This window comes from Gouania willdenowi, chromosome 5 (genome assembly GCF_900634775.1).
Source record: "Gouania willdenowi chromosome 5, fGouWil2.1, whole genome shotgun sequence".
Lineage (NCBI taxonomy): Eukaryota > Metazoa > Chordata > Actinopteri > Blenniiformes > Gobiesocidae > Gouania > Gouania willdenowi.
Genome location: NC_041048.1, coordinates 14,530,840 through 14,551,986, shown reverse-complemented (window position 1 = coordinate 14,551,986; position 21,147 = coordinate 14,530,840). Strand labels below are relative to the sequence as shown.

At 39.2% G+C, this 21,147-nt stretch overlaps 1 protein-coding gene across 4 annotated transcripts; it reads left to right on the top strand.

Annotated features, from left to right (window-relative positions):
* The first annotated feature begins 213 nt into the window (after positions 1-213).
* Positions 214-20,153, top strand: mmel1 (membrane metallo-endopeptidase-like 1). Of its 4 annotated transcripts, none has more exons than XM_028447845.1 (24): positions 214-365; positions 5,515-5,691; positions 6,354-6,398; positions 6,905-6,964; positions 7,079-7,240; positions 7,347-7,427; positions 9,722-9,817; positions 10,269-10,387; positions 12,193-12,258; positions 12,400-12,534; positions 12,692-12,781; positions 12,980-13,116; positions 13,184-13,277; positions 13,843-13,971; positions 14,913-15,011; positions 15,100-15,183; positions 15,258-15,361; positions 15,720-15,778; positions 15,914-16,033; positions 16,145-16,278; positions 16,373-16,438; positions 16,534-16,629; positions 17,746-17,822; positions 18,635-20,153. In XM_028447845.1, the coding sequence occupies exons 2-24, from the start codon at positions 5,535-5,537 to the stop codon at positions 18,732-18,734; spliced, it is 2,310 nt and encodes a 769-aa protein (XP_028303646.1). In that variant the 5' UTR covers positions 214-365; positions 5,515-5,534; the 3' UTR covers positions 18,735-20,153. The 4 variants fall into 4 exon arrangements, with proteins under 4 accessions (XP_028303646.1, XP_028303645.1, XP_028303649.1 ...); XM_028447844.1 differs by having other exon boundaries at positions 14,898-15,011; XM_028447848.1 differs by lacking the exon at positions 6,354-6,398.
* Positions 20,154-21,147: the final 994 nt, after the last annotated feature.

Below are 21,147 nucleotides of genomic sequence, written 5' to 3'. Positions count from 1 at the left end.
AAGACTTTCCAGTGGAGAAATTGATGATCTGATACATCATCCAATATCCTGCTGACACACACACGCTGATGTTTTTCCTATCACTGTCCTGTAATTGAAAAACAATCCTGCACGATCACCTCCCATCTTACTCCTCCTCCTCTGCCTCCTCCCTCCCGCTCTCTCTTCATCTGCCTTGCTTTCTGCGTCCTCACTCATTCACTGAGAAGCTCTCTCCTCTGGATAACGACTCAGCTCATCTCAGCCCTCAGCACAACCTCATTTCTCTACACACCAGCTCTGAGTGGATACTCAGCAGGGGTGTTTGAGATATTAGCGCGCTGTGGGGGGAACGGCTCAGGGACCTCTGCCATCCACACTCAAAGGTAAGTCACTGGATCCTTTGGATTACACTCCTGTGAGCTGCCCCAAGCTGCAGGAGAGAAAGTGGTTAAAGTTAGCCACTTCAACAATGTGGTCTGTAGGTATAGGAGACAGACAATGTTTCTGATTTGATGTGATTTGATTTGATTTGATTGGAAGGGGGGAAACTAGGAAAGTGTGAGAAATGTGCAAAGAGCTGAGTGTTATTCCTTGTTATATTCGGAACAGTAAGTTTAGGGCAGAGGAGAACCAGTCAGTGAACATGTACAAATATTGTGCTTGAAACCACAAGTTCTCCAAACAGTTACGGAGTAGAGATTAGGTTCAGTTTCAGTTGAAAGCCTCCAAATTTTGACAAATTTACCCTCTTAACTTTACCTGCGTGACTAAACAATATCACTATGGATCTATATAATCCTTTCTCTGTAAATGTGGAAAACTGTACAGTCCTAATAATCTTTACAAATGTCTATCAAATGTGTTGTAAAGAAATTATATGATTAAATTTGCATTTATTTACATTATAGACACTTTCTAACTGTCAATGTTTTGTGCTGTGCATATTTTCTCCTTACTCTCTTATTATTATCTCCCACCACAAAGTGTGGATGGGGGGGTATAGGTTTACGCTCCGTCCGTCCGTCCGGGGGAAAGGAAACAGCTTTTCTCAGAAACTGTTTAAGACAGGATAACCAAATTTGGTGTGTGTGGCATCAATAAAAAAAATCATTTTTCCTCTCATTTTGTAAATACATTTTTGACAAAGTTATTGAAAATTAAAAAAAAAAATGCATAAAAAATCAATGTAATAAACAGTACATTTAATAAAAAAAAAATATACAAAAGGGTATTTTAGCTAAATAAGAGTTGTAGTATGAGGAAATGAAGACCATCAACGTCCGCAGCAAATTTGGTCACGTTGCTATGCATGATCACAGACTTATTGAATATTTATTGTGTCGGTGGTTGCACTTTGTTGACGGTCCCTGCACAACGTCTCAGTGTCAGCGACTCATAGGAAGCAATAGGATATTTTCTACTGAAATGACCAACAACTGTATTGAAGATCAGCTCATTGCAGCTCATTGGCTATCACATAACGGTTAGAACGAGACATTATTTGGGTCTTTCTAACTTTACTGAAGTCCTGATGTGGTGATCTATATGCTGCGGCTCCTCTGACATTGTTACACTGAATGATGTTTCCTGCAATGATTTATCATACTACACTATTGTTTAGTTATCTCAAGATCTTGAGATAATTATCCCATTATCAAGGGAAAACAAAGTCTCGTTATCTGGAGATCTCAAGAAAATTAAGTCGTTATCACGGAAAAACGGAGGTCTGTAGATAAGTGAAAAAAGGAAACAGAATCATATTCTTTGGTTTTTAAAGCCCTAAACCTCTGAGCGTCCCCATTACCTGTAGAAGCCAATTCTCTGCTGCTCTCTGCTTTCTCAACCTGCTTGCTTACAGACAGTCTGTCACATTAGTCTCTGTCAGACTTGTTGCCACAGCTGCAGCTTACCTCCATCTGGATGGACCTCCGGCTGGAGTGTGAATGAATTATGGTTTCACAATGAAGTGCGAAATAAAAGTGCTTAATTTGTTTATTGCAGCTGAGCTGTGACTGTCAATATCGGTGAAATTCTGAGCTGAATCACACAAAATTATGATCTAGATAGATATCCTATTACTTGTTGTAAGGTTTAGCATTGTTCTGTTTGTGTGTTTGTTTCTCTTTTTTTTTTGGTCTTTTTTTGTTTTGTTTACATCAGTCAATGAATGTACAAGTTGAAGGTTCCGAACGGACCCTGACAGCACAGATGTTAATACCAGTGGTAAATTCCCTTCAGGGATAACACAGTCTGACAGAGTAAATCCTAGCTTGAGAAGTTTTCTATTCACCAAGCTTCACTCTAATAATCACTCATTGTGTTTGAATAAACCAATCAAAATGGAGATGTTAGACTTTGATTAATCATGCGCTGTGGTGGCAGCACCATGCAGTGAAGTAAATTTTCTGTCACAGTATTTTTTCTCTTTTTGTGTAACAAAGTTAATGAAAAATCAGTCCAGTTCGGTTGTTAATCTGCTCACACAGCAAGAAGTGGCAGGCAACGCTGAGACATTTTGACCTGCGTTTTGTCTCTCAGGATACGCAAAACCTCACCCCCCGGGTAGGGGATGCCTTGGTTTTCTAATGTTTGTGGGTGGTGTGCTAGGTGCAAATAAATCCAAGGTTGAAATGTCCCCCCACATCAGGCAACAGATGGAAAAAAACATGTTACATGATAAATGGGGCTACATTGCTCAATATTTTACAAGAAAAAGGACAGAGAAAATGCATCAATAACAACATGATGTTCAATAAAGTATTATTTGCTCATTTAGAGCCATTCATCCACTGACTCTATATTAGCGGACTCAGAGTGGTCCACTGTGACCAGGTCATCACTATGGCTACGGTCTAAATAAGTGAACTCCTACACTTTAATCAACATTACAATATTGCTTTTGGATTGTTTAAGGAAACATTGACTCAACCTCCCCAATAACAAAGAATCGGGGATTGAACTTATTTGGAAGGGAGTGATGCTAATCATTGTAGACATGGAAATAGTGACAGTGTTTCCAAATTAGGAACTTTGTCGGCGATGTGGAAAGTCCAGAAACAATGTATGTATACATATATATATATATATATATATATATGTTTTAACTCTTTTTTTTCTGTCTCCCATTTTTAAGCTCCCACAACAGGAGCTTGGATTAGCTTCAATTAGGCATTGAGTCTCTTTTAGGATAGCCAATGGTCACTTTCCTTACAGAGGAGTTGGCATCGTTGAACAACGGTTCAAACTTTTAAATACCTTGTGCTTCTTCATTTAGTTGAAATGGTTTTGATGAAGATGAAAGGGTTTTACCTCATTGTCTAATACTCAAGTCTGACTCCAGGCTGCAGTTTACTTTCTTCTGTCCTCAAAAATATCTGACAATGAATAATTTACACTTAAAAGCTTAAGCCTTGAGGCAGGATCTAGCTTTAAGAGGTGTGGATGATTAATCATGAGAAGGCAGAAAACTTCACAACAATGCAGTGAAAATAGAATTTATTCCCTAGTTCTTCTTAAAACCAGGTTTAATGCCTTACAGCAGGAATGGGTCTCATAGAGGGTTTGTCTGTCTCTGGATTGCACTAAAACTCTAATTAGCCGTTGCATATCCTCATCACCCGGTGCCTGTCTCACGAGTATCAATGAGTAAGGGCGGATGTCGCACAGCAGTGTAATCTCCAGCTTGTCCCCTGTCAGGCCTAATGATAGAGTATATGGGAATGGTTAGGAAGCAAACGTGCTGCACATTGAATAGATGCGATGCAATTCAGTTCAAAGCCCTCTGTGATTGTTCTATTGTTCCCTGCACAAACGCTCATTTGCAATCTTCTGCTCACTTCCTACCACAAAGCATAGGAAGAAGCTCTCTTAAAGCAGACTTATAGCTTGGTGTGCATCTGGTCTTTTGTATAATTAAAATTGTCCAATGTTTCATTGTATTTAGTGACTTGCTAGATGAACCTGAATGCTGACCTAAGTTTAAAAAAGAGGCAAACACTAAGGGAGCTGAGTCCTTTAAAGCCTATATATATATATATATATATATATATATATATATATATATATATATATATATATTGTAATTTATGATTTAAAAAATACAATGGAAAAAAAGATTTAGGTTTTGTATATTCGTATTACTGAAATTCAATTACTTAAATCTTAACATTAATCTGGTTAATTTAATCATTTTGTTTGGAGCTAAAACCATTAAAGAAGATGGAACAGCTTTTCTTTTTTCTACCAAACTTATTCCTAGATGTTAGAGGGAACTCACCCAACCAAACATTTAGGTGGGCGGGGCGGTCATATTCAATTCAATTCATCTTTATTTATATAGCGCAAATTACAACAAAAGTCATCTCATAACACTATCAAAATATAGAATTTTTAATAAGAAGGATAAAGCCCAACAAACTCCACATGAACAAGCATTTAGTGACAGTGGGAAGAAAAAACTCCCTTTTAACAGGTAGAAATCTCCAGCAGAACCAGGTTCAGAGGTGGCATCCATCTGCTCCGACTGGTTGGGTTTAGTGAACAGAAGGAAGAGAACAGAACAGGAAAGAGAGATAGAACATCAGTGTCCCAGACTAGTTGAACTGTGAAACACAAATCAGGAAATGCCAGCTTCAGCTTCACGACACCTGAAACAGAAAAGACAGGTAAAGGCGAGGAGAAGGCACAGGCTGCAGAAAAACACGATACAGAATTAGTAGGTCTACCTGCATGGTTTTGGACTTTGTTCCTAGTGGTTAGGTTAACGCTTGTTAAAAATTCGACAAATCTCTTTAAATCTCTTCCCGTAGATTGGTAAGCTAGCGGTGACTCCATGGTCTGTAAATGCGACCGTTACAGATGAGCCCATGTCCGCTCTCGTGGTTAGGTTAACGCCATTACTCGGTATACGCTTTAGCAATCTCTTCCTGTAGATTGGTAATATGGTATATCCCCTCTAATTCTACCCCGAAAATTATTGAAATGCTAATGAGTAAGTTAATAAACATTTTTACATGTTTTTGTTATTTTATAGATTTCATTTGCATAGAAACATCAGGGGTTTCCTATTCCTATTCCATATGATTAGGTAAACATGTGTATAATATGGGTAAGTTTGTACATTTGTTGGTATACTATATACCCTCACTCACAACCTCATTATAAAAACTGGTCAGATGGAGAAATTATGGGTTTATTTTGGATAATACTTGTAATTGGTCTTTCCTATCTAATTTATTAAAATATCAAGACTTTATCAAACTTAAGTGTAAAAACCTGTAAACCTAGAACAAAGCCTGAACTAAAACATTATCCACTGTTTCATCAATGTGCAACAAAATGTGCTTAAAAATCAAAACCGACAGGTAGTGTCCCATCTTCTGCCAGTCGTTAGTAGGTGTTCAGCAGGTCAGCTGGCACACAACTTGCTGATAGATCGAAGGCCCACACACACACACACACACACACACACACACACACAGACACAAAGTGCTAACTCTGCCATCCTACACTCCTCTGGTGTCTTTCACACAGAGCTGTCTGTGAGGAGGAATATGGGAAAATCGGAAAGCCAAATGGTTATCATGGAGAAACCAAGTAAACCAGGAAAGCGTCGCTTGACTGTCGCAGAAATCAGTCTCTCCGTGCTGTTGCTCTTGGTCAGCTGTGCCTTGGTTGGGCTGGTGGTGCTCTACACATCTGCAATGAAAGGTAATTCTTCCTTTAGAGTCACTGGGAAAAGGTCCAGAGTTAACGTTTGTAGAATTGTGGTAAACACATAATCAGAAAATACCTTTTGAAACAAATATTGTGTGAATATACTGTAAACAACTACAACAGCATCGATGAGCTATATTTGTAACAATATGCAAATGTTGTTAACAGCAGCTTAGACTAGTAATGCACACAGAAGTCCTTTAACCTAAATGGAAGAATCAAGTTTGACCAGATGACCCCATTGGATGTAGGTTTATAAGAAAGGGGAAAACTATTCCTCAAGCCAAGGTCTGCGATAGATATAGATATAGTCATTTGTATGCACGTGTGTAATTTCATGTTTGTAAGTGTGTATTAACTGAGTTTTATTAGTAATAATAACAATGCATGAAAGATATTGTCAAAGGAGAAGTGTATTCTTCCTAGTTTGAGTCAGAATTGGAAAATACCATTTTTCCCAGAAGGAGCAGTGCTCTAGTTTTGATATTTACCAGATGCTGATATCTTTCAACAGAACAGTGAAGTCCTACAGCAAAATTCTAGCACAATTTGCTATTTGGATTAAACAATACAAAAAAATGATAATAAAAAAAAACAGAATGAATGAAATTAAACACTCAAGGCTGTGTCAATATTTTGTGTTTTATTTGTATCAGAGCAATTCAAAAGGCCTCAACATGACAGCAGCTCCTCAGGGGAAGGTAAGTCTAATCCAGTAAAATAAGCATAGGTTTGAGTATGTCAAACATAGGCAAACGGTGGTTTGGGGCCCACAGGCGACCCTTGGTCTAGAATGATTCCAAAAACATGCAGAAAAGACAATAAGAACACATAGAACAACAAAAATACACAAAATGACAACAGAAATACAAGAAACAACAGAAAAATATACCAAATGACAACAGAACTAGACACAGTGGCTACTAAAACGCACAAAAACAAAAATAAATATCAGGAAATTATACAAATCGACAACAAAAATACAAAACCCTTTCCTGGTTTAATGCTCAGATGAATCATGATCATAAATGCTGACATGAATGTTGATAATTAATTGACTGCTCGATCTACAAAGACAGAGTACAAGAGCCACACTACAGTGGTGGCAGCCACGCAGGTTGCTGGTCTCACACAGGCCTCAGATTGATTTAGGAGTTTGAATGACTGTACATCAGAAATGTCTGTAAACACTGAGTGATTTTCACAGATCAGCCGTTCAAGTCCAACCCCAACAATGTGTGCACAACAGCAGATTGTGTTACAGCAGGTGAGATCATATGTAGGCTTATTTCTCGTCAGTTCTGTAGGTGTTCAAAAACTTTTTATTCGTACAACTTGTAACATGTCTCCCATCTACCACTCTTCTTGTGATACCATATAGCTTCTCGGCTCTTGCAGAACATGGATCAGTCCGTGAAACCCTGTGATAATTTCTACCAGTACGCCTGCGGGGGCTGGCTGGCACGACATGTGATTCCAGAGACAAGCTCCTATCACAGTGTCTTAGACATCCTGGGGGACAAGCTGGAGATTTCCCTCAAAGGTCAGCTAAATTGGATCTCTGATGTTTAGTAAATTGCAGTAATCTAAGCTGTGCTGTAGTAGTTACAAGGGAAATTGTCCGTGTTTATTGGATTATCTTGTTGCAGGTATTCTTGAAAAACCAGACACACGTGACAGAGATGCCATCAAGAAGGCCAAAATTCTTTATCGCTCCTGCATGAATGAAAGTAAGTCTGTCAGCTCTATTTTGATCACAGTTGCCAAGCATTAAGTCCTGACCAGCTAGCTCTGGGAATGAAGGAGTTTTAGGCAGGGGGGCGTCATTGAGAATTAAATTCAATTCAATTCAAATAAACTTTATTTATATAGCGTAAATTATAACAAAAGTAATCTTGAAGCGCTTTCAAAATATAAAATTTGTCAGAAAAAATAAAAAACCCAACAAATCCACATGAACAACTATCAGTGACAGTGGGAAGAAACAACTCCCTTTTAACAGGAAGAAATTTCCAGCAGAACCAGGTTCAGAGGTGGCAGCCTTCTTCGACTGGTTGGGGTTAGTGGACAGGATGAAGAACCAAACAGGATAGAGAGACAGAACATCAGAGTGTCCCAGAGTAGTTGAGCCGTGAACCACAGATTGGGAACTGTCAACTCCAGCTTTAAGACACCTGAAACAGAAAAGAGAGAGAAGGGCGAGGAGAAGACACAGACTGCAGAAAAACATGATACAGGACATCAGTGTAAATAGTGTGTACACAGTGTGAACAATGTGATGAGTATACAACAAGGTTCAGAAGTGGGGGATTGGCTACAACCTGGCAGTGTTTGAATTGTGTTTGAATATAATGTTGGTGTTCTACTATATATTCTTAGTTTTTAGTTCCTATTTTTAGGTTATGGGCTTTGTTCCTAGTGGTTAGGTTAACACTTGAGGTGTATTGACTGCTTAATTAATTTATGCTATACACCTTTTCACTTAAAAGCTGAGTATAGGCCTTCAACAGGTGGCTTTAACACATGGGGTTTACAATCCAAGCCAGTTATTTCTGTAGCTCTGGAAGTTGCCTATTCTCGTACTATTCTGCTGATGCATGGTAATGAACATTTGTTGCTTTCCTTCTTTGTTTAAAGCTAAAGCTTTAAACTCTACCTGTTAAGTTTCAGGTTTCTGATCAGATCCATATACTGTATGCGTGTCTTTGGCAGTTTGCTCCTCAGTGTAGCTTTTGGCTCTGCTGCACTCAGGACCTTGCAATGGAGGGTCTAACTCGGACACTCATCTTCACTTTGTATTAATAAAATGTTATGTTTATATCAAGAAGGTGTCCGCGGAGAATTCTTCACATCATCACATTAACATGAGGACAAAGGGGAAACCACCACACACTATTATACAATATATGCTTTAGCAAAAGGGTAGGTTTTGAGTTTATCCTTAAATGGTAAATGGACTTGATTTTATATAGCACTTTATCACCACACTGAAGCAGTCTCAAAGCGCTTTACATATCAGCTCATTCACCCAATCACTCTCACATTCACACACCAGTGGGACAGGACAGCCATGCAAGGCGCTAGTCGACCACTGGGAGCAACTTAGGGTTCAGTGTCTTGCCCAAGGACACTTCGACACATAGTCAGGTACTGGGATCGAACCCCCAACCTCTCAATCAGAAGACGACCCACTACCACCTGAGCCACGGTCGCCCTTAAAGGTGGAGAGAGCAGCAGCCTCCTGTACTAAGACTGGGAGCTGGTTCCAAAGGCGAGGAGCCTGGTAGCTGAACGCTCTGCCTCCTGTTCTACTTCTAGACATGATTCCAGCAAACTGAGAGCGGGGTGTCCTGCCCAGACGATAGGGCATTAACACGTAATTAAGATATACAGGAGCTTGATCATGTAGAGTTTGCGTCTTGAGAAGAGTTTGCATCTTTATTAGTTTTTATAAATTACTACAATACAATTATCCACATTTTAACTCTGATCTTTATTCTTTGTTCTTTATTTGGTCTATTGTTTGGATTGAATAATCTTTATTTGTTATTTGAAAGGCAAATTTATTACTATTTTTTCACACATTATTTACTATGAACCAGATTGTTATGGTTTTTCTTTATTTTTGAGTTGAAAAGGTCATAAGTAAAATAAAAGAACGCTTATTTTTCAACTCCAAATGTTTGGTCTTTTTTTTCCTCTCCAAAAATATTATATCATGATCATTAGCCATTTATCTTCTATATCATATCTTTCTGTGAACTTCATGCATCGCCTCACCTCTAGGAATTACAAATAAATCAAATGGATTTTGAAGGTTAATTTAACCCCCAGGAATAAACAGGAATAATGTAATTAAGTAATCCTTCGGTTTATGGTCACAGAGAAATGTTGACCATTTTTATTTAACCAAAGAATGCTACTCCTTCAAAAACATAATAGTGTATTATTACATTCATAATAAAGTTTTTTTCCGTCTATAGTCAGTAAACCATTGTAACTTCTTCCTGGTCTATGTTTACAGATCTCATAGAGAAACTGGACTCACAGCCCCTGTTGAAGCTTATTTCCAGTTTGGGTGACTGGCCTGTAGCATCAGAGGACTGGGACACCACAGCAGGTAATAATCCTTTAATTGCAGCATGCAGCACATCCACAAATCTCAGCTCCATTTTAAAAACCGGTGCTCACACACACATTTCTAGCCTGCTGTTGATTTTTGAGTGTGTGCAACGCTGTGGTAATGGAGAGGCAGGCGGAGGCTTTGCAGCTGAGCAGTCAGGTGTGGAGTTTGGCAAGGGGACACATTAAAGTCTTCAGTCTGGACCGTGGAGGAAGGCTTCAAATAGTCACTGCTGCTTTCCAGCGTGATCCCAGCGCTTGCCACTTTAATTTATTGGGTCCAGTGGATGGTGGCATCAACTGAATTAACCATGCACAGCTGTATCTGCACACACAAAAGGCTCAGTTAGACATGCAGCTGAGGTGTAAATGCTGTGTGATTGACTCGAATGGTTCGACAACAGCAACAAAATATAAACAAGGGGTGTTTTTTTTATCTTTTTTTGCAGAGGAAAGATGGAGCCTGGAGGATACGCTGGCCATTTTGACAGCTCATTTTCATAAGAAAGCTCTGCTGGACATGTCTGTGTGGATGGATGATCGGGACTCTATGCACCATATCATACGCGTCAGTCCATTAACAGAACACACCAGGACAGACAGAGACTATCACACACACGTTCACTCTTACAATTAATTCATTGACACCTATTTTCTTAAAGAATAACTAAACCCTGAGGATTTGGCTGACATGCGTCTAGGCTAGAAATGCAAAAAATGCCTTGATTATGGGCGGGGCTCCTGGAGAAGTTAAGACACGCCCAGTCTATGCTATAAAATCTCTGTAAAACTTGAAGTTTTAAACATAAGGCTGACATTATGCTGTCATTATCTGTCATTAGCATGAAAAATTGTTGTTTGCAAAATGTTTGACACCTTTGGAGCTATGTTGGCTATTTTTGGGTTAGGTCAGTGGTTCTCAAACTTTCTTGGCTGAAGTACCCCCTTTCTCTTATTTCTGAATCCAAGTACCCCCTTTGTCCAACTACAACATTTTGCAGACAAAACCATTTAAAAACATCTATAGAGCATGATGATGGTATGAATGAGTGATAAAACACGTTTTAAAGAATCTCATTTAGTACATAGGTGGAAAGAAACACTATTTAGTGAAATTGTTTCCAACCTTTTTTGGACCTTGACCCCATTTTGACATCAATAATTTCTTGTGACCCCAAAGATATTTTTTTCTAGATTTAGTTTTTGATCCCAAGTTAGAAAAACCCTGATTTAGTGGCTACAGAATATATTTATTTTTTATGGTTTTTATCATGTCCTGTCATCTCAAGCCTGGGGTGGACCAAGACTGACACTTTTTTTTTTAATTTTCCACTCTCTCTCATTAAGTACCCCCTGTAGTGCCATCGCATACCCCTCGGGGTACACATACCTCGATTTGAGAAACACTGGGTTAGGTGAAGAAATCTAGTGGGATTAGGTAGGATTACTTTAAGAAAAGTGTAACCAAAATCTCCAAAGAAAAATCCATGCTATGCTAACTCATTACTAACTATTATCTCAATGCAACCACTTGGCAAAGATTGCCGAGGCCACAGGTGCTAGTTTTTATTGGATGGGCGGGGCTAACAGTGGTGATTTGTGATGTAAGAAGCCACCAAAATATCCCAAACCACCATTCTCAGCCAATAGCAAAATTTGACGGCATTTCAACCCATAGAAACTGTTTAACATGAAACTGTATAAAGAAAAACTGTAAACACTGGCAGCATTAAATTTGACGGAACAAAGGTTCTAGTAGTGGGTTGTGTTTTACAGAACGAGTGATGGAGGCCTCATACTTTGAATGAAAAAGTTCAGAAGCATTTTAATCCCGAAAAATTACAAGTATGTATTCTCCACTGTAGCATTAACTTGTACCTGTACATTTGCATTACTAAATGGCCTTATTCATCGACCCACAGGAGTGATAATCAGACTAAATGTCAGGTTGCCTTTCTCCCAGCTCACTTAGCAACATCCAGCGTCTTTTCAAATTACACGGTTGCATCTGTAATCAAACCAAACATGTTCATACACACCAAGCTTTGGCTCAGGCCAAAGCAGACATTCTCAGGGGAATTTACATTCACTTAAAAACATCAACCTCTTTACTTCACAATTAATTTTTAGTTCCCACTTATTATACTCATTTCTTTAGGGATATTGATGCAGTTTTTCACAAAAGTTTTTTTGTACTGTTAATTATAGCTACTGCCTCATCTTGTTTTTTTGCTGCGTAAACAGTGGGTATTCTGTAATAGTAGTGTAAAGGAGGATCTATTTCCATTGTGTTTATTCTAATGGACAATTCACTGAAGGCATGCTCATTTACTACTGCTGTTTATTTTCATTTATGTTTTCATATTTTGGTAGATCGACCAGCCAGGACTTGGGATGCCATCAAGAGACTTATACTTCAATGATGGAAACAATCAAAAGGTAAAGCAGCTGAGCAAAAACATAAACATGATCTATTACTATCCTTTGGATGCCAGTCTTTGTCATAGTGTTTTATTTTTGAGAAGGTTGTTGTGTGTGCTGCTCTGATCTGACATTTTAAAATACGTTATTTCACGGCAGGTTCGTAAGAGCTACCTTTACTACATGGTTTCTGTTGCAAAAATAATCAGAGAAGACAAGAACTTGACTCAGGATGATAACCAAGTCTTGGCAGAGATGATGCAAGTGCTGGAGCTGGAGACTGAAATTGCAAATGTGAGTTTAACAAAGAGTGGAAGCTCTGCAAATGCATGATGATGCGATTAGAAAGTAACACCTAACACCGTCTGCGGTGGTTACTGTTAATGAAGCACATTTGGTGGAGATTAAAAAGATGAAGTTGATTTTTTTTCTTCTTTTTTTGTGTGTGAAGGCCACTTCACTAGTGGAGGAGCGACAAGACGCCACTACCATGTACAAGAAGCTCAAACTCAGTGAACTGTCAAACAAATTCACGTTTAATGTGAGCAAACAAAATCATTTTTCATTATGTAAGAAAATTATTGGTATTTGATTATAAAAAGTAATTTCTGAGCAATGACTGATGTAACTAGTCCCATTTGTTCACATGAACCAAACATTTTAACTTTCACTTCGACTTCCTACTGATAAAGAAAGCTTGTTGAAAAGTTATAAACATGTCTTTGTAATGGTTTTTCAGGGCTTCAACTGGAAACAGTTCGTCCAAGGTGTGCTGAAGAGTGTTCCCATCGATGTCCATCCAGAGGAGGAGGTGGTCGTGTACAGCTCATCCTACCTAGAGAAGATGAATGATGTCCTTTCCAAGCACAGTAATAGGTCTGCTCAATAATAGTAGTCAAAATGATATAAAACAGAAGTAATCCCAGCATCTGTATCTTTGCAGGACTTTACAAAACTACCTTATGTGGCTGCTCATCAGTGACCAAGTGACCAGCTTAAGTCAGCGATTTAAAGATGCCAGAGCCGGATATAAAAAGGTGCCAAGAGCAGGGCCCAACCTACCAACATGTTTCATTTTTTAACCTTGTCTGCACATGCTGTCAAAGGTCAACACTACAAGAAGTGCAGTCATTATGAGACAGCAATGCATGATTTGTTATTGCAATAAAATAAATTGATTTATTGTATTGCTTAATTGTGACCATCACCAGCCCTCCCTAAGGAAGGGTAAGAAATCTTTTATTATAGGGAGGATATAAAAAGGGAGAGCAGTGTTACACCTAGGTGGAGGGGGAGGGGGGGGTAAGGGAGCAGGGAGGAGAGACTCAAGGTAGGAAATAGAAAGGGTGGGGAAGAATAGATTATTTTACAGTGAGGGTGAGATGTGAAGTTGTAGAACATATTGTGCTTATTATGTTGTGTAATCAAGCAGTATAGTGACAAGTGTGAAGCTTTGCTATAAAGGTGGTGGCTGTGGACAGGGGGAATGAGTGAGTGTTAGTTCCTATAGCAGGTATTTGGGATTAAAGTGTCTAAACTACCAACATGTTCATGAGAGCTTCCTCACGGGCATTATTAACTTAGTTTTTTTTGCTGTTTTAGGCACTCGATGGGACCACTGGTGAGACTGCTTGGTGGCGTCATTGTGTCCGTTACGTCCAGGGCAGCATGGAGACTGCCATAGGAGCTCTCTATGTGCGCGAGGCATTCGCAGGGAAAAGTAAACTAATAGTGAGTATGAGTGCCAAATTAATTTATCTTTACTCTGTGGGAAAGTAAAGACCCAACATAAATCATGTTCATGTTGTAAATTTTGTTGGATCGTTCTTTGAATTGAGTGGAGAAAAGCAGCCAGCACTCTGTCTTGTTGGATGTGTTGGGCCTATAATCATATGTGGAAGTATTTGCTCAATAATAAGTAATATATTTATTTGGGGCTCAATTGACAAGATTGGATATACTTAATTTTAGTAATGTAAAATATCTCATTTTCATTGCTTGTGGTGTATTTTTCATAAAGCAGATTTAATGTTGCATTACACTTGATGTTCAAGTACATTTGTCATGGCCAAAAAAATGAAAAAAGCGAAAGAAAAAAGAAAAAGAAAAATGAAAGAAATGAAAGATTTTTGCTTTTATTTTGAAGGGCAATAATTTGTAGTTCTTACATTGTTTTTACAAGCACATTATTTCTGCATACATGCTAATAAGCCAACCAGAAGACAGTGATATCAATTTTTAATTTCATTGCCCTTTTTCTAAGATTATAGATTAAAAACACTTGAGATGTAAAATCATGCATGGAGTTTTTTTGTTTGTGGTTCAAAGCAGCTAATTCTGAATATAAAGGATATGTCAGTTGATTGCCTTCAGAACCGATAAACATTTTTATCTATCAATAAAATGCAATTTTGTGTCATTATCACATCAAGTTACATTTCTCATTGGATAAAATTTGTAAAGTTGAAAATGTTCCTTGATTTGGGTCAAGGATGAACCCCAGTGCTAGAACAGAGTCTCGCTGTGGTAAAACAGAGGTTCCTTACTGAGGTTAATTGTAAAGTTGCCTGTGGTTCAAATCCTAGAAAGGGTTACATAAATGTTACAACTGGCAGAATGTGGTATGTCCATAGAAAATTCATATCACATATTTAAAGGGTTTCTGCAAACAGGTCACGGACCTCATTGGTGAGATCAAACAAGCATATATAGAAACACTGGAAGAATTGGAGTGGATGGATGCTCCTTCCAAAGAGAAGGCCAGAGAAAAAGTATGCCATACTCTTCTTAATTCCTTAAATCAGACAAAAATCAGAGTGAATCCCTGTCATCCATATGACTTATCTACAATCTTCGTAGGTGATGGCAGTCAAGGAACTCATCGGCTATCCAGATCATATTCTGCAGGAAAACAATGAGAAACTGGACGAGGAGTATGCTCTTGTGAGTACTGAGAGTTGAGTCTCACATCTGCCTAATGGTAACAACTAAAGGGTTTCATGATATTTGTTTTCCAGCTAAATTTCAGTGAAGAACAGTTTTTTGAGAACACCCTTGAGAACCTTAAGTCAGAAGCACACAAGAATCTTAAGAAGCTCAGGGAGCCGGTGGATCCCAACCAGTAAGCTTGATCACAACAACTTATGCATAATATCAGTCAAAGAAGATACTTACAACACAATTGTGTTTTTGCTACTTTTTATGTTTTAAATATAAAATACTGGACCACCTTTTAAGTAACAACTGTACTATTGAATTAAACATACATACTGTATGGACAAAACAAAAAATTAATTCATATTCTGACTTGTATCATCATTTAATTCACTTTGGAATTTAGATTACATTACAATCTTATGATCTTTATCATTTTATTTTTTTAAATGTGTACTAATTTAGATGTGCAGTGACTTGGGGTTCGTCATTGCTGCAGAAAGTGCATATGTTGTATCTTGTAATTGCGCTTCCTATCACTCCAGGTGGATCATTGGTGCTGCTGTCGTGAATGCATTTTATTCACCCAACAGAAACCAGATTGGTAAGAAATTCATCCCATATTTATTCATTGATTGTATTATTTTACATAAAGAAATGATACATTTATGTATACAAATGTTAGCAGTCGTGTGGCCTTTGTGGCATTCAAAAAGGATGCTTGTTTTTGTTATTCCAGTATTTCCTGCAGGAATCCTGCAGCCACCTCTCTTCAGTAAACATCAGCCTCAGGCTCTTAACTTTGGAGGAATAGGAATGGTTATCGGACACGAGATCATGCATGGATTTGATGATAATGGTGAGACACTTGTAAAAAAAAATATTGTAGTAATTTTCTTTATCACCAGCTGATGGGTTTAATGCATCCTGTTTTGCAAAAAGTACTGAATGCCTTGTGTTTTCCCTACAGGGCGTAATTTTGACAAAGATGGTAACATGCTAAACTGGTGGAGCAATCATTCTGCTGAGCAGTTTAAAGAGCAGTCCCAGTGCATGGTGCAACAATATGGCAACTTCAAGTGGAACCTTGCAGGCGGACAGAATGTAAGAGCCCAGTGACATGGTGTGGTGTGCATGTTTTTGACCAATGAACATTCATATTTACGATGCTTTTATGGTAACATCTGCCTGACTGCAGGTCAGTGGAATCACCACCTTGGGAGAGAACATTGCAGACAATGGAGGCATTCGCCAAGCCTTTAGGGTGTGATAACGCTGACATCACGTCACGAAACTATTTCAGCAGCAAAGAGTAGTTTCAGAACAGCAATATTAGAGTTGGTGTATTCCTTTTTACAGGCTTATCTCAAGTGGGTAGAGACAAGGGGGGAAGAAGAGCACCTGCCTGGTCTTGATATGAACGACAAGCAACTGTTTTTCATCAACTTTGCGCAAGTAAGTACCAATGGGTTTCTACTTATGAAGCAAAGGGGCAAAGCTCTAGTAGGGCAGTCCTTGATGATGACTTGATTTGAATCAGCACTTAAAGGTCCCATGTCATGCTTTTTCTCCATTTGTTCTAAGAACCCCAAAAACATAGTATTTGAGGTTTATTTTCCCAAACTCGCCTGTTTTCCAGAGTTTTAGCCTCTGAAAAGTCACTTTCTGAGCAACTTTACACAAACAGGCTAATTTACGGCCTACTTATGCATATTCATGAGTGGGCGTGTCTATAGACGGGACACTGACTTCCTCCTCCCCGCACGGTGACGTAGGGCCAGAAGACGGCCCGCCCTCCTCCCGCCCACCCCGCTCATGCAGCTTTATAAACACGAGACAGAGCGTGGGGGCGGGGCATTCACCGGTACATACATAGACTGTATAAAATACATACATAATACTGCGCAAAAGACGCTGAAATGTTCACCTTCGTGGGCGTGTCTGTTTACATGTCAATCACGACAGAGCTTCCTGGAGGTGCGGCTTCTCCAACTCAGTGCCGCGTCAAATTTGTCATCAAAGTGGGAACGCATCATCAAATTGGAGCGAGGTGTTTGAGCTCGTCCTGCAGTAAGAAAGGAGCAAATCAACCTCTAACTAATGATTGAGGAAATCAATGAAAAAAACAATTTGGGCATGTGTATGAAGCCCTAATAGCACTTTTATCATGTTTAAAGCACAGAAAATTTGATTTAGCGTGACATGGGCCCTTTAACCTACTACTAGGATAACTCTTCTTAAACTAAGGTAACTCATGGCCAACTGTTAGAATGCTAACACAGATTTTTAGGTTAGTGTTACTTTATTTCTGGTTCACAGCCTGTCCTTGGAGGACATTCATAACTTTTCTTTATAAATGTAGTCAGGTGAGATGTCTATGTCCGTGTTTGCGGCTGATAAGTAGCTTTACCTGAGCTGTAATGACAGCAGGCTGTAAACGATTATGGGCCGGTCCTTTAAATCAATCTACAATCTCCTGGTGGAATCAGGAAGCAATGATTTTTTTTCCACCCTTCACCGACTTTTAATCATGACTTTATATTTGATTTTCATTTTATTTCCCTGTTGCAGGTGTGGTGCGGAGCTTATCGACCTGAATATGCCAGCCAGTCCATCAAGACAGACTCTCACAGTCCTTTAGAATACAGGTGAGCATTGTGGTCGCACAGCTGAAAACCTCTGATAACCAACCAATGTCAGCATTTGGCACAAACCTCGTAGTCTACACCTTTTTCTCTGTCAAAACGATCCGTGGGTAGATATTGTAGCTTTACTTGCAAGCTGAATCAAAAGATCCAATATGAAACTGGAGGTTAAGTCTGGTAATGTTCTTGTACAAGATCATGTAAAACCAGGAGTGGAAATAACCTAGTTGTCTTGCAGGCATGGTTGGCACCAACTTAGCAATTGATCAAAATTCCTTGAATATGCAATGTAATTCATCAGAGTTTTGTTGGACGATTAGCAAGAATTTTTGGGGTTTTCAGTTCAATATTACGGCAAATAATGTAGTACTGCAAGACCCATTGTATTTTGGTAGAGTTCATTAAAGGGAGTGAGATACCTATCACCTTACATGGTGATATATGTTTTTGTTGTAATTTTAACTTTGAACAAAATCATTCTGTGGGCTTGACTAGATGCTCTGGCCTTGAGTTTGACACACATGCTGTACAGGATGAAGCAGAATGAATTATTGAATGAATGGCTAATCTAACTAATGCGTCTGTTAGATGGAACGTTTAGGGTTAATCTTTTAGATTTCTGTCAACCTGTATTCATTTATCGCCCTGAATAATCCCACCAACATGTAAATATATCACTAGATCACAGACAAAACATTAAACATCTAGATGTCCTATACCTCTCATGAACCACTGGTGACCAGCAGCTTGTGCAGCCACATTCCCAAAATGCCTCGGCTTCTCTCATCCTTGGTGTTTTGTTTTCCTTTCCCCAGGGTGCTCGGATCGCTGCAGAACTTTGAGGCTTTCTCAGAAGCATTTCAGTGCCACAAAGGCAGCCGGATGAACCCCGAGCAGAAGTGTCGCGTTTGGTAAATAACAGAAATATGTCACCATACGGACCACTCAAATTCAAAGAACCAGTTGGGTTTAGATAACTCCACAGACATCCTCCCTGTGGTCTTGAAGTAAGCCACTGTTTTTTAAATAAAAAGTTTTGTTCTTGGAGTTCTCCTGAGCAACACACGAGTGAGAACATGAATAAAAATGTTTCAGAGATTACTGAACACAACAAAATCGGCTAAATCAGTGTTCAACGCTTAACTAGCCTCTTGTTGAAAAGCTCTTTCGTAGATCTTCGTGATGTATTCGCTCATTTGCAAGTTGCTTCGGTGTTTTGTTGCCTAATGTACGATTCCCAAGACTTTCTGCCGCTTCAGAGAGAATAATGAGAGAAAATCTGACTCCGACTGAAGCGTAAGGGAGCCGGAATGAGAGCGCGGGGCTTTGCTGGAGAAAAGCTACAGTTGAATTAGTCACACACGGTTTGTTCGCCGTTACGTGAAAACAAATTACCTAAAGACTTAAAGACTGTTAATCTTTGCTGCTTTATCCTCGCATTACTATTCCGAGGAAGCTGCTGTCTCCAGTGATTTAACACTCATGTACTGGATAAACTTAAGACTGACAGTGCATTGCATACTTCTTTGGGATCTTCAGTGCACACATTTATTTCTTGATGCTCATTGAAAATCCATGTATCACTTGATGAGGTGTGAATTGTCGCTGGTTTCTTGATTTGATTATGATTATTCTGTTCACAATACAGATGACATACTATTACCAATCAGTGTGTCTGATGGAAATGTCCTACTCTTCTCACACCTACAATGTTGTGTACAGGTTTGGATAACTGTGTTGTTTCTCAAACAGAACTAAATCTCATCAGCTTAAGGCAGGGATACACTGTGCGATTTGTGGCCGATTTTGAGACGATTTTTCACTCATGCGTCTATTTTTTGGCATCGTGCGAGTCTCTGCTAGATCGTGTGTCGTGCATCATGTAGTATACATGGGGTCACGAGAAACGATTAACACCTCAACACCAGCTCCCGATCAGCAATTGTATGGTCGTAAGGAAATCAAACATGTTTGAAATCCACTCGCACCTCGTGAGGGTATCTCACAGTTGAAGCAGTGCCACGGACCAACTTACCTTAAACTCTCACACTGCGCATGCGCCAACACCGTAGGAACGCTGTAAAATTGGCGGACTGTACTGCCCACATCTGTCCAGCCAGTTCCTGGTCCATCATATCACCGTGTTTTCTTTTTTAAAGCTCATTTTGCGGAGATTTGCAAGTGTCTCTCCATTTCCGGGTTCTTCTACTTTGTCTGTTTTAATGGCGACACTTCAGAGTTCTCTTTCTTCTAATTTGTACGTTGCATTTCCAGAAACAAGACCCCGACGTGTCGTGTATGAACGTACAGCGTGAGCAGTCAGATCGTGTTAGAGTGTCGGTCCGAATAGTGTGAGAACATGAATCGTGAGCTGCTCACATTCGGGCTCTGCACATGAGTTTCACAGTTTGAGCTGGAGCTGAGTTAAAAAAGTGCACAGTGTATCCCAGCCTTTAGCTATCTTGCATGTTTTTTAAGATATACACACACAGATGCTTGGGTTCTCATTAAAGAGTATTAAACCCAAAATGAACTGATGAAGACTGACCAGTTTGATGAGACCTATTCGGTCAGTTTGTAAAGGACCAGAGTTTGGTTTTCACAGAAACCAGAAATCAGACAGCTGGGAAATTTCTCCTCAACTCTGGTTTGAACCAAAGCAACGTTCTTTGTTCTGCCCCCCCAAAAAATGACAAAAAAATGGTTCACGTCAACTAAGCAACCATTCAATTGCTCAAGTTATGTGTAACCATTGCTCAACAACATTTTCTCTGGCTTTGTCGTTTCTTGTTTATTTCTTTTGGTGGAGCTCCACAGCTCAAATCATCCATCCAACGACTTTCTTAATGATGCTTGGCACTCACTGTTTGCAGTGAGTGCATACTCTGTTACAATAAACCGCCATTATGTTGGACACACATATGGTGCTGTATATTCTTAGTCGGTTTGTTTCTGTGAATATGAAGCAGCTGTTGCTAATGAGTTACCCAGGCCACTTTGGTCCACGCTCAGAAGTTCAGGGTAAAAGCAAACTAAAACATGTGAATCTTTTCTGTATTTACAGCAAATCAAGACAAACATTCAGGGTCGTACTTTCACACCATCTAAAGTTACAAAGCTGCAACCAAAATGTTAAAAAAAATTGCAATTTTTTGTTTGACGATGGGGAAACTTTCTTTCTGCCAGTGAATGGATGCAGATTTCGTCATGGCCACACCATGACCATAATCCAGATCAGTGGTTCTCAAACTTTTTTGGCTCAAGTACCCCCTTTTTCTTATTTCTGATACCAAGTACCCCCTTTGTCCGACTACAACATTTTGCTTAA

Bases quoted from the DNA above. Each gene is read 5' to 3' on its own strand.
- mmel1 (XM_028447844.1), top strand. From the start codon at position 5,535: ATGGGAAAATCGGAAAGCCAAATGGTTATCATGGAGAAACCAAGTAAA. The intron at 10,388-12,192 runs GTCAGTCCATTA...ATATTTTGGTAG, and splicing joins CTATGCACCATATCATACGC to ATCGACCAGCCAGGACTTGG. The intron at 12,782-12,979 runs GTGAGCAAACAA...ATGGTTTTTCAG, and splicing joins CAAACAAATTCACGTTTAAT to GGCTTCAACTGGAAACAGTT.